Genomic DNA, 12,203 nt, shown 5'->3' on the forward strand with positions numbered 1-12,203 from the left:
GGTTGAGAAGATAAGTTACTATACTAGCGTGAGTGTGTGTGAGGAGTCTGACAGTGAGAGAGTGTCAGTGTGTGTGTGTGTGTGTGTGTGTGTGTGTGTGTGTGTGTGTGTGTGTGTGTGTGTGTGTGTGTGAGGGAGGATGTAATAACATGTGGTTAGTGAGTGTTAAAGTCACGGCTCCATCCCACGCACGACGTCTCCGTGACACGGTGACATCTCCCGGCCACATTTAACACCAACCTGGCAACCCAGGGCCCCGACTGGGGACGAGGGTGTGAGGGTTTATAACCAACCTGGCAACCCGCCCACACCTCGTCACCCACTGCATGGAACACTGTGCTCGTCCCCCCTTTCTCCTCCTCTCCTCCCTCACTAACTCCTTCTCCTCCCCTCACCTCCCCGTCCCTCCTCCTCCCCTCTCTCCCTCCCTCCCTCCCTCCTTCGCCTCCCCTGCTCCTATTCCTCCTTCCCATCCCTCCCCCTCTCACCTCCCCCCTCCTCATCCTCTCCTCCCTCACTCCTCCTTCTCCTCCTCACCTCCCCGTCCCCCCTTCTTCTCCTCCCTCTCCTCTCTCCCTCCTTCTGCTTGCCAATTGAGGAGGAGAGGAATGGGGGAGAGCCGACGGGAGGGAGGGAGGGAGGGAGGGAGGGAGGCGGTAGCTGGATTAATAAATCAGTAGGACAAAGCAGCAGATGAAGACATAGTGTCCTGACGTCGCCGGGAGCTCGCTGCCTCCAGAAAGGGAGAGCGTCTTCAAACCGTCACCCGCCCGGAACGATGCTGACAAACGCGTTTCATTTAAACACGAAGACGTAAGACGGACAGATGGACCGAGGCGGGGGGGCGCTTTTGTTTCAGAAGGTCAGCGTGCCTCTCCAGTCCACCTTCTGACTCAATGGGGACCTTATTGATGACTCTGTTGTTCCGTACCCTTCCCCCCCGTGGACCGACAGGAGTTCGGACAGTAAGCTAATAAAAACACACACTAGGTGGCCGATTCCTAATTCGTTCTCTGAAAATTGGGAACTTTGGTGAGAGGCTGCCAGTTAACCCAAAGAGTGTCTGAAAACCAGTGTGAGAGAAAGTTAGTCCAAGGGAAAAAGTTAGCTTAGAAAGTTAGAAAGCATAAGCGACGGTTAGCATTGCGACTGCGGTCGGAACGATGTTAGCGTTTAAGAGGCCGATGTTAGTGTTAAAGGGGGCGTGGTTTTAACCGCAATATCCAAACAAGGATAAAATCTAAAATAAACTTTTAGGCTGACTTATTCCCTTTTGTTGGCTAGCTAAAGGACACTTTAGCCTGGACCCTAATGCATCGTAAACAACCGTATGCTTAGCAGGCAACGCCACTTACAGCTCACAACAGGTAGCACATAAAACTAAAGCGTGAAAACTATGAGCTTCATCTTTAATGGACGCGCAAACTGTGTGTGTGCACGTGTGGCTCAGGGGGAGGGAGTATTTTAAAGACCTTTAACTTGAATTATTTAAAAAGCCCAGGCAGGGGGCCAGAGGGCTACGAGCAGCACACACACACACACACACACACACACACACACACACACACACACACACACACACACACACACACACACACACACACACACACACACACACACACACACACACACACACACACACACACACACGGAGGGATGATTAAGTGCTGAGGTTCGGATTCATAGAGCATCGAGACGGATGCAACTGATCACAGATTGACAAGAAGAGCAGAGAAACAGAAGAGAGAGGAGGAATAGAGGGGAGGAGAAGAGAGGGGGGGGAGAGGGGACCAGATGAGGGGAGAGAGGAGGGGAGATGGCTTTTATTTGAGATGTTTCCTACAGAGAGTTATCCAGATGAAGACTTAATGTCTCCAGTGCTGTGAGGTTATCTGAGGAGGAGGAGGAGGAGGAGGAGGAGGAGGAGGAGGAGGAGGAGGAGGAGGAGGAGGAGGGTCACTGAGTCGTATTACTCAGTAGATATGAGGCAGGAAGGTGAGGAGAACATTAATGTCTATTAGTGGCCATAGCTGTGGCTTTAGCTTTGCTAAGAAGGCCGATGTTTTGAGAAATTGTTAGGAGCTTCAGTGTTTTTTGCAACTTTTCACTTCAGTCAGAATCCCTGACACAGGTGAGCATTGGCTGTGTTTCAGACATCATGTTTTGTTACTTTCTGGACCACAGGCTGAGTGGCACCTAGGGGGGCCAGTAAAAGAACTGAGGAGGGCGGGACATGAATCAGCGAAAACGGTTTAGCAGCCAATAATGAGAGGGTGACTTTTATAAGGCTGTGTGTTTAATTGTGTGTGTGTGTGTGTGTGTGTGTGTGTGTGTGTGTGTGTGTGTGTGTGTGTGTGTGTGTGTGTGTGTGTGTGTGTGTGTGTGTGTGTGTGTGTGATATTCTGAGAGATTGATGGTTTCTCTGCCAGAGCGGCTGGCTCTGATTACCCAGAATCCCTCAGTCTACGGCGAACGCTCCCTGTGTCGCACTTTATAGTTTCTCATTATAGTTAGTCAGCTATTAGCCACACACACGCACACGCACACATGTTGGTTAAGCACCACTTCAAACACTCCGCCCTGCCTGATAACTATCATAAAACACACTCAACTTCTGCCCTGTGTGTGTGTGTGTGTGTGTGTGTGTGTGTGTGTGTGTGTGTGTGTGTGTTTTAGTGCCAATGTGAGACAAGTGTGTCTGTCTATGTGCGTCCATGTGCGTGTCTGCAGTCTGCTTTGCTAAGGCTTTGGACACACACACGTACGCAGGCGCACACACACACACACACACACACACACACACACACACACACACACACACACACACACACACACACACACACACACACACACACACACACACACACACACACACACACACACACCCCTCCCTGTTGTGAGATGTTAGAGCAGGGGTGCCCAACCTTTTTTGACCCAAGATCTACTTTTCAAGTAGCCAACCTCCCGAGATCTACCGGCCTAGTGTCAATATTGCAAACCTACCTTCAAGCGGGGGGGGGGGGGGGGGGGGGGAAGTACCGTGAACCAGCGCATGCGCTACCGCGCGTATATGTCCCGCGCAAATGTTATTTTATTAAAAAAAATACCGCGCGTATATGTCCCGCACAAATTTTATTTTATTAAAAAAATATATATATATATTTTATTTTTTTTCTTCTTCTTCACCCCTCGCGGTCGACTTGGGATCTTGCCGGCGGTCTACTGGTAGACCGCGATCGACTGGTTGGGCACCCCTGTGTTAGAGTAAACACACACTGAAGAATGTATTCATTCTCTTGTGTGAGAATAAATAACGTGAGAGAGACGTTAATATTTTACAAAGCGCTGCCTTCTACCAACAACTCCTCTCACGTCATCATCTTTAACAGAAAAGATCACAGAAAGTCTTATGGCTGGTCTCCCAGTCTATTATCTTCGGATGGCCTGCAGCTCCAGCCTGCTTCTAACTAGCAGTTAACTACCTCTTCTAGGCTCTATATATCAGATAGCCTCTTACAGCTAGCCTCTATTAGTTTGCCACAATCCAGTAGCTATCCTCCTTCAGCTATTAATCTAGGAGCCAGCCTCAATTAGCTAGCCTCTATATAGTAGCTTCCATCAGCTAGCCTCAGCTAGCCAGTAGTTCCAACGACTCTGTTCCAACAACTCTTTCAATGAGCTTCACATTCGTGAGCTAGCCTCTACCCTCTCTTGGACAGCTAGCCTCTAGCCTCAGCCTCCATCTAATACTGAGCACAGCGTGTGATTACACGTTTAACTTTTTGCTAACGGTTCTGACTCAGGCACACGCTATCCATATCCCTCTTTGTTGTTAACAAAGCCTCAAACACTTAAAGAGATACTTCACCGGTGGGAATATGAAGGTTTTATGAATTAAATAATTCAATGTATTATAAATGTGAAAAAAAAATTGAAATCGATTCATCCTAGGCTGAAAAAAGGCAGAAAGAGTGTTTTCATGGTCTCACTGGCTCAAAGTAAGATCACCTCCAACTACCACAGTGCATTGCGCTCGCTGCCCCGCCCACCTGTCGGTCTCCCGTCCCCCTCATTCCCCCTCAGTACGCGAGCTCCCGCCCCCTCTCATTCCTTATTGGTTGAACATTTTTCCACCAAAAGTGTGTTGTAGTCCTCGGCCCTTCTAGCGGGACAAGAGGTTTCTCCCGAAATGACGTAAAACGCGTCATTTGACGTCATTTCGGGAGAAAATTAGATGAGAAAAAATGGGCCAAGGGGAGACTGGTTTAGACTGATATTTTATTTATAGATTTATTTATATTACAATAGCGATTTTATAATGGTAGAACGCCGGTTCTAAATGGGTGAAGTATCCCTTTAAGGGTTTAGCAGCTAGCCTGCTAAACGCTGAGCGCAGTAGTGAGTGAAGAAGTTCTGCTTTAGTGTCATAGATTCACTGCAGATCAAACAGTAGATACTTCATCTGAACAGCAGATCTGCAGCATGGAATCTCTTAGGATTTGTTGCTGCTTGTGTTTCCTTCTCTCTCCGCCTCTTAGTCAATCTCTGCTTCCACTTTAGTTTGTCTATGGACCCCTGTTTTCATGCGCTTCATATATTCATATCGATTTCATTCATTGTCATCAATCATTTAGTCGTTCATTAAATGATAACATTGACTCGCACTGGTTTTAAACATTTGAATGTGCTTCATGAGTTAACTCGAATCTGCTCGACTTCATTGTCTTGCGAGAACAATGTCAGAGTGGTTCCGTGAAAAAAACGCATTTTGGCCGAACAAGACGGGAGGGGAAAGGAGAACTAGCATCCGTTTTGATGCAGCTCGTAAACAAAGCCTCAAACACTCAGGCGCTTAGCAGCTCGACCGGCGCGCGGAGCAGCTCACAGAGCGCAGAAGTGCTGCGCTAGACTCATAGTTTAACTTCACATCAAACGCGAGATCAAACGGGAGAAGTTGGCAACGCAGCCGAACTCTAAACAGCGGGGTCGCCCCGGCAAGCCTTTTAAACTGTCGAAAGAACCAGGTTTATATATTAAAGGGATTAAGTCGTAAACGGGAGATACTGCATTAGCGCTGGGTCAAAATATAGTTTATTTACAAGACTGACCACTTAGCTAAACCCTGAATTTTAGCAGTAGCTCTCACCGTAGCGCATGTGGCTAATTCTGTCAGACCACACCGCGAGCTAACCACCATGCTGTTGCCGTCACAGGGAAACCGCCTAACTGCAAGCTTGGCTTTTTGTACTTTTTTGCTCCGAGCTGAACTTCAAACAGACGTCATGCGATCCCGTGGGTGGTGAGCGTTTTGCTGACGCTCCACAATGGTGCCTGGGGTCACAGTGGCGCAGCGTTTACAGCTGGCTTACCGAGGAGAACATTTTAGCTAACGGGAACAAACAGGGGGAGATACAAACTGAGGTGTGTATCAGTGTTTCAGGTGTTTGAGTGTTGCCGTTGAGTGTTTTAGGTGTTTGAGTAACATTCTCTTCGTTGGGAGTGGTTGTGGGGTTTCATTGTTTCGTTGATTTGTGGTCCTGTTCCCGAGCCAGTGTTGCTATATTTAACAGATGTCTCAGGATTGATCGCATCTGGTGGTAATGGCTGCATTAAACAACCGATTAGCCATCTGCCTGTCTGTGAGTCTGACAGAGAGAGACTGCGACAGAGGGCAGACCGACCGATGAACAGGTTCAAGAGAGGACAAGCGTCGCTCTTTACCCATAACCACCGGTGGTCGTGAGCAAGCGGTGAGCTAACGAGCTAACAGGGCTATTGGCAGGATAAGGGCGGCGCCCCTTCATGAAACAGCAGGAGGCCTCGTATACACGGGGATGTGTGTGTGTGTGTTGATGTCAGTAATGTATACAGTGTGTGTGTGTGTGTGTGTGTATCTCCCACCCGATGAGAACACACTGGCTTTGTGTGTGTGTGTGTGTGTGTGTGTGTGTGTGTGTGTGTGTGTGTGTGTGTGTGTGTGTGTGTGTGTGTGTGTGTGTGTGTGTGTGTGTGTGTGTGTGTGTGTGTGTTCTCATCTGCCACCCGATGAGAACACACTGGCTGTGTGTGTGTGTGTGTGTGTGTATTATATATAGTGTGTGTGTGTGTGTGTGTGTGTGTGTCGCCTACCCGATGAGATCACACTGGCTGTGTGTGTGTGTGTGTGTGTGTGTATTATATACAGTGTGTGTGTGTGTGTGTCGACTACCTGATGAGGACACACTGGCTGAGTGTGTGTGTGCGGGCGAGTGCGTTATGCAGTGTGTGTCTTGTACCTGATGAGGACGCACTGGCTGTGGCCCCTCCTCCAGAGGGCCCTGTAGCACTCGTTGGCCACGGCGTAGATGTGGGGCTCCATGGCGCCCAGGTGCTGGCGCGAGTAGCGCTCCACGGCGGACGGTCCGTAGAGCTCCGGGACGGGCTGGTAGGGGTTCACCGCCGCCAGGATGGACCCGATGTACGTCTGGGGGAGGGAGGGCTCGTTAACGAGAGGTCTCGTTAGTGACGTTAACGAGAGGTCTCGTTAGTGACGTTAACGAGAGGTCTCGTCAGTGACGTTAACGAGAGGTCTCGTCAGTGACGTTAACGAGAGGTCTCGTAAGTGACGTTAACGAGAGGTAACTTTAGTGACGTTAACGAGAGGTCTCGTTAGTGACGTTAACGAGAGATCTCGTTAGTGACGTTAACGAGAGGTCTCGTTAGTGACGTTAACGAGAGGTCTCGTTAGTGACGTTTACGAGAGGTAACTTTAGTGACGTTAACGAGAGGTCTCGTTAGTGACGTTAACGAGAGGTCTCGTTAGCGACGTTAACGAGAGGTCTCGTTAGTATTATTGAGAGGTCTCGTTAGTGACGTTATTGAGAGGTCTCGTTACAGACGTTAACGAGATGTCTCGTTAGTGACGTTAACGAGCGGTCTCGCTGAGATGGCCCTTTGAATTGTATTGAAAGACTGTATTCAACAACGTTCTTAACTGCAAGCACATGATACATGCCACTGAACAAAGAGAGAACCAATGAAACAGCTTCATTGTCCAAAAAATATGAAAAAAAAAGTCTGAGATCATATGATCTTTTAGAGTAAAAGTGCAAAAACCTTTCAAAATATAAATATGGTTACATTCATGGGAACCACCCTTGCATTCGATTACAGTCAAATACAATTAAATAAATACAGTTAGAAGCGGTTATGACCAGTTCTCAGTCGTTCCTGCCAGTTCTAACCAAGTGGAATCCGAATCTGAGCCGTTTCACCGGAGAAGGCCCCGAAAAGCCAGAGGAACGTGCGACCTTTAGGGGCGGGCTTTCCCCTCCGGAGCTAACCGACGTATGTTCTCCACACCGGTGTCATGTGTCAAACGTCAGAGGAACCCAGTGATGAACGAGAGGCTGGTGGAGCCAGCAGAGTCATGGCATGAGCTGGGTTCTGCGGTGGAGACCCACAGATGATAGGTCTAATGGAGGACCTCAGCTCAGAGCTCCTGCTGTTCGGGCCTGGAGGTCATCGTGGGACAACGAGAAGAAGCTTTAGGCCTCAACTGGAACTTCATCTGAACCCAGATCTGCAGCCTGGAACATTTTAGGTATTGTTTACTCACTGCTGGTGTCTCCTTCCCGCTCTGTCCCTCAGACCACCTATGTTCCCACTTTAGTTCGTCTATAAACCCCTGTTTCATGCTTTTCATGTATTCATATCGATTTCATGCATTCATCATTTGTTTAGGCGTTCGGTAATTGACACAACTTTGGCGAGGGCTGATTTTTATACATTTGGATGTGCTTTAGGAGTTAACTTAAATAAGCTCAACTACATTGTCTTGCGAAAACAATGTGAGAGCTGTTCCATGTAAAATATGCAACTTGTTTTAGCTGACGAACTAGGAGGGCAAAAGGAGAGTGTGTCCATTCCAACGCAATGCCAAGTGTGTATGTGGCTGCGTATATGTGTGTGAGTGTGTTGAAGTTCTTTGCTAACTTAAATGCACACAAACAGCAGTAGAAGTAATTGCTGGCAGAGAAAATCAAGCTCTCCACGACAGTGATGTAGCGTGTGTGTGTGTGTGTGTGTGTGTGTGTGTGTGTGTGTGTGTGTGTGTGTGTGTGTGTGTGTGTGTGTGTGTGTGTGTGTGTGTGTGTGTGTGTGTGTGTGTGTGTGTGTGTGTGTGTGTGTGTGTGTGTGTTACCAGGTCGGTAAAGCATACTTCAAGACAAATGCGGAATCACAAGTTGGAGCCACTGAGAACTCCGGGTCACATGATGTTGTGACGACGTTCCAAACCAACATTCTTAATCGGAACGCATTCCGACTGAATGTTTAGCTGGAACCCGATCAGGCGCATTCTGTCCGAACATTTCCCAACGTGAAGTCGATTCTGTGGGAATGTTCCGGATCATGGGGTCAGAACAGTCTCATTAATAATGAATGCACAGAGAAGGATTCACAAATGTATTTTGTGATTTATACATAAATTACTCTCTTCTCACAAATACATTTCAATGCACACACAAATGCATATCGATATGTATAAATGTAAAATAAATCCCTATACAAAAACAAGTTTTAAATAACTTTTAACATAAATCCATAAAAATATTAATTAAAAAAATATTTACAATTTTCATAAAAGATGTATTTGGATGTTGTCACATTTACATACAAACTTTTTTCATGTGTGAACTTGTTTGCATTTGTGTGTGAACTGGTCTGTATTTATATGGCATCTGATTGGCTACAGAGAGTTCCAAAAATCCACAGATAAATACGGACCAGTTCACAGTCACTCACAAATGCAAACAAGTTCACAAATGAAAAGCGTCTTGTAAATTCAAGTTTAACAACATCCAAATACATTTTTTATGAAAATTGCAAATATTTTATTAATTCATATATTTATGGATTTATATTACATTTATTTAAAACAATACACATTTGTGTGTGGATCAGAAATGTGTTTGTGAAACTTATTTTTGTTTATGGATTTATTTTATTCATATCCGATATCCATTTGTATTGTGTGTGCTTTGAAATGTATTTGTGAGAAGAGAGTAATTTATATATAAATCACAAAATACATTTGTGAATCCTTCTCTGCGCATTCATTATTAATGAGACTGTTCTGACCCCATACCGGATTCCCACATTTCCTGAAGGAATCCCTTCAGGACGACAGAGATCTAGAAAGCCCACAGACTGACTGACCTGCATTGTCTGCACCCGGCTGCCATGCAAAACCATCGGCCTGGCAGTTTGAGGAACTATTTACATGGCAAATAGCGTGTGCACTACCTCCTGTGAACGCACACATGGGAACAATGGGATTTGGGTGGGGGGCGGGAGGGGGGCAGTAGCTCGTAGCATCATCAAACCATAAACCAGGTGATGTTTGGCAGGGCAGCCGAGCACAACCGTGTTGTGTAAACAGTGCGGGTCTGGTGAGATACACGTTGCGTATCTGGACCTGGTTGTGTTAAGACACCACACCAGAAGGTCTTCCTGTTTACACAGGGTCTCATCACAGGGGCCTCCTCACAGGGTCTGCTCTCAACTGGAAAGTCGGACTCAAGAGCTCTGCAACGCCCCGGTCTGATAAGCATAGTGCTGAACGATCGGGAGCGCTGTTTGGTTTGTGTGCTCGCTTTAAACAACGTCTCCATCCCTGGTTTCAACACTTTGAACTGTTTTAAAACCTTTTAAAACAAACACACCGGTGAACCCAGCCTCTTCCAGTGTGTGACTTTGGGGTCGTTGTTGAAAGCTTCACCTCACTTAACAGTTTACCACCACCATAAATGCGAAGGTGTTACTCGACGTTACAAACGCAGTACATGACAGTTTTACAACAATGCCGTAAACCAACCGACGCAGGCCGAGGTTCTCGTTTCTGTTTCTGCATTCAGCAGAACAAAGCAGGGAAACAAACTTTTATTTTGCACTGATGAATGCAGAAGTGACGGAGTCGTCTGAAGCCACAACCTTCCTCTTCCTCGAAACAGAGGACACAACGTGATCTGTGATCCTCCACCACCGGCGTCGGCACATCCAACCGACCTGCAGGCTGTGGTTGACTCCCGGTCCCAGGGGACCCAGAACCGGCCGGAACTCTCCCTCCACCTCGCTACATCACCACCAATCGGTCGGGCCCACTCTCCAACCCCCAGCCCGGTGACGGCCTCCACGGACAGGCTCCTCCTGGGAGCTAAATTGGCTGAGGTCCTGGATTGCAGTCTCCCTATTGGCTGTGGTGGTGGTGGTGGAGAGCGCTCCCCTGGCGTTCCAGGGTGTTAACGCAGCGTGTCGGGGGACGAGTACGTTGGCGTTGTGCTCCGTACCGCAGCAGAAACACTATCTCTGTTTACTCTGTTGTGTGGCGTGCCTGCCAACCTGGCTGCGGATTGGCTGGTTCAAATCCTTGTCGGAATACGATTGGTTAGGAGGAAACGTTGGCAGATGAAAGGTAGTCATAGCAACAAAGTGACGGCTACGGTTTCCACGGCAAATCAACGAAAACCCCACACAGCTTAACCGACCCCAACCAGCCAAAACTAGTTCACCATTATCAAACAGATTCAAAATATGAGAGTCAGACGGTTCAGCCAATCAGTGGGCGTTTCCTTGGGTCCCTTTCTGTCCGTGTGCTGGAGTGTACAGACGGACAGCCGACCCAGAGCTCCTCCTCTCTTCCTCCCAGCACCAGAACTCCCAGAACTCCCACCACGGCCGCCGCCACCAGGCGCTGAGACCGGCCTCCGCGCAGGAAATGAAGCCCAGATGGACCGACTCAGAATCACAACCAGACCTCCGATAAACCCGGCAGGCTGCAGCTGGCAGCCGATCGCAACAGGAAATGTAGCTAAAGCTGCTTTCACACCGCCGCGCGGCAACTCGCCGCCTCCATTCATTTCAATGAGGGAAGGGGCTACAAAAAGCGGTTGCCGCCCACGTGAACACCCACAGATTTGAAACTTTCGGCGGCAGCAGCAGCCGCTTTTGAAGACGCCGGGCCCTTCACACCGCCGCACTGAACCCTCCGGCAGCGAGGCGGTTGCCGCGCGTCGGTGTGCAAGCACCTTTAGCGGCAGAGACAGCACCGCCGTCCCAGCGAGCAGCTAGTGGACTGAGTGACCGCAGCAGGAAATGTAGCTTAGCGACAGAGAGACCGCCCCCGTCCCAGCTAGCAGCTATCAGCTAGTAAACTACCGCTCTGAGTGATCAGCAGCAGGGCATGTAGCCTTGCGACAGTGACAGTGGTGCCGCCGAACCAGCTAACTGCTAGCAGCCAGCGCACTAGTGGACTGAGTGTTCGGCAACAGGAAATATAGCTTAGTGACAAAGATAGCGCCGCAGTCCCAGCTAGCAGCTAGCGGACTGAGTGATCGGCAGCAGGGAATCTTGCCCATTGACAGAGAGACCGCCGTCGTACGAGCTAGCATCTAGGTGATAAACAGCAGGAAGCGTAGCCTAGCGACAGAGTGATGGAGTGAATGACTGCTGTAGCAACATGCAGTGGGTAACTGCACTGAACTGGTCATGTGATCCCGGCGGCTCTGTTTTGATTGGCTCCGCGGGGCAGTCCGAAAGGAAGTGCTAATAAATGACACGGCCACGGGATGATGTGAGGAATGCGTCGGGTTCACTGCTGGAACGCTCGTTCACAAACCGTTTATTTTCTCGGCAAAAAAAGACGGATTTCACACATGACAACGAAAACCAAGATTAATGCACGGTGCACACAGCAGCGCAGAACATAAAGTCTCCAAACTCAGGAGAAAGAGAACAAAACAACTAAACCAGAGTATATTTCCAGAGATTATTCGAAGAGCCGGTTCGTACTGGTTCCCAGCACGAGACGCGGTACCGCTAAATGACAACCAGCCGCACCGCAGAACATCTCCTCTTGCTCCGAACAATGTAGGCAGTGAGAACCCTCTAATGGCTCCAGGCTGTGTGGGTTTAGCTCCCAGAAGCCCTCAGAGGGAGCAGAGCGGGGGGATTGAACTAGCAACCCTGAGATACCAGCGGTCCACCCGACAGCAGGAGCAGCGGTCCACGCTCTGGTCGTGGAACAATAAATAAATAGACTCAAACAGGACCCTGGGAAAAGTCTGCCCTCCGCGCGGGGCTACCTGTCTGACACGAAGTGACATCACCCAGGGATAACATTCACTCCAACACACACGAGCAGAGGAGGTGACATCACAGGGTGC

General features: G+C 48.7%; 1 protein-coding gene across 11 annotated transcripts in view; it reads right to left on the reverse strand.

Moving 5' to 3' along the window:
• myo10 (myosin X) overlaps positions 1-12,203 on the reverse strand; it is a 72,860-nt gene that overhangs the window by 37,867 nt on the left and 22,790 nt on the right. For all 11 annotated transcript variants that reach the window (XR_009526863.1, XR_009526856.1, XR_009526854.1 and 8 more), the window contains exon 4: positions 6,276-6,463. Coding sequence is in view for 1 of the 11 variants with exons in the window: in XM_060058041.1 (XP_059914024.1) it covers positions 6,276-6,463 (188 nt within the window). In the remaining 10 variants the exon portion in view is untranslated. The remainder of the gene's footprint in view (positions 1-6,275; positions 6,464-12,203) is intronic.

This window comes from Gadus macrocephalus, chromosome 8, assembly GCF_031168955.1.
Source record: "Gadus macrocephalus chromosome 8, ASM3116895v1".
NCBI classification, from domain to species: Eukaryota; Metazoa; Chordata; class Actinopteri; order Gadiformes; family Gadidae; genus Gadus; species Gadus macrocephalus.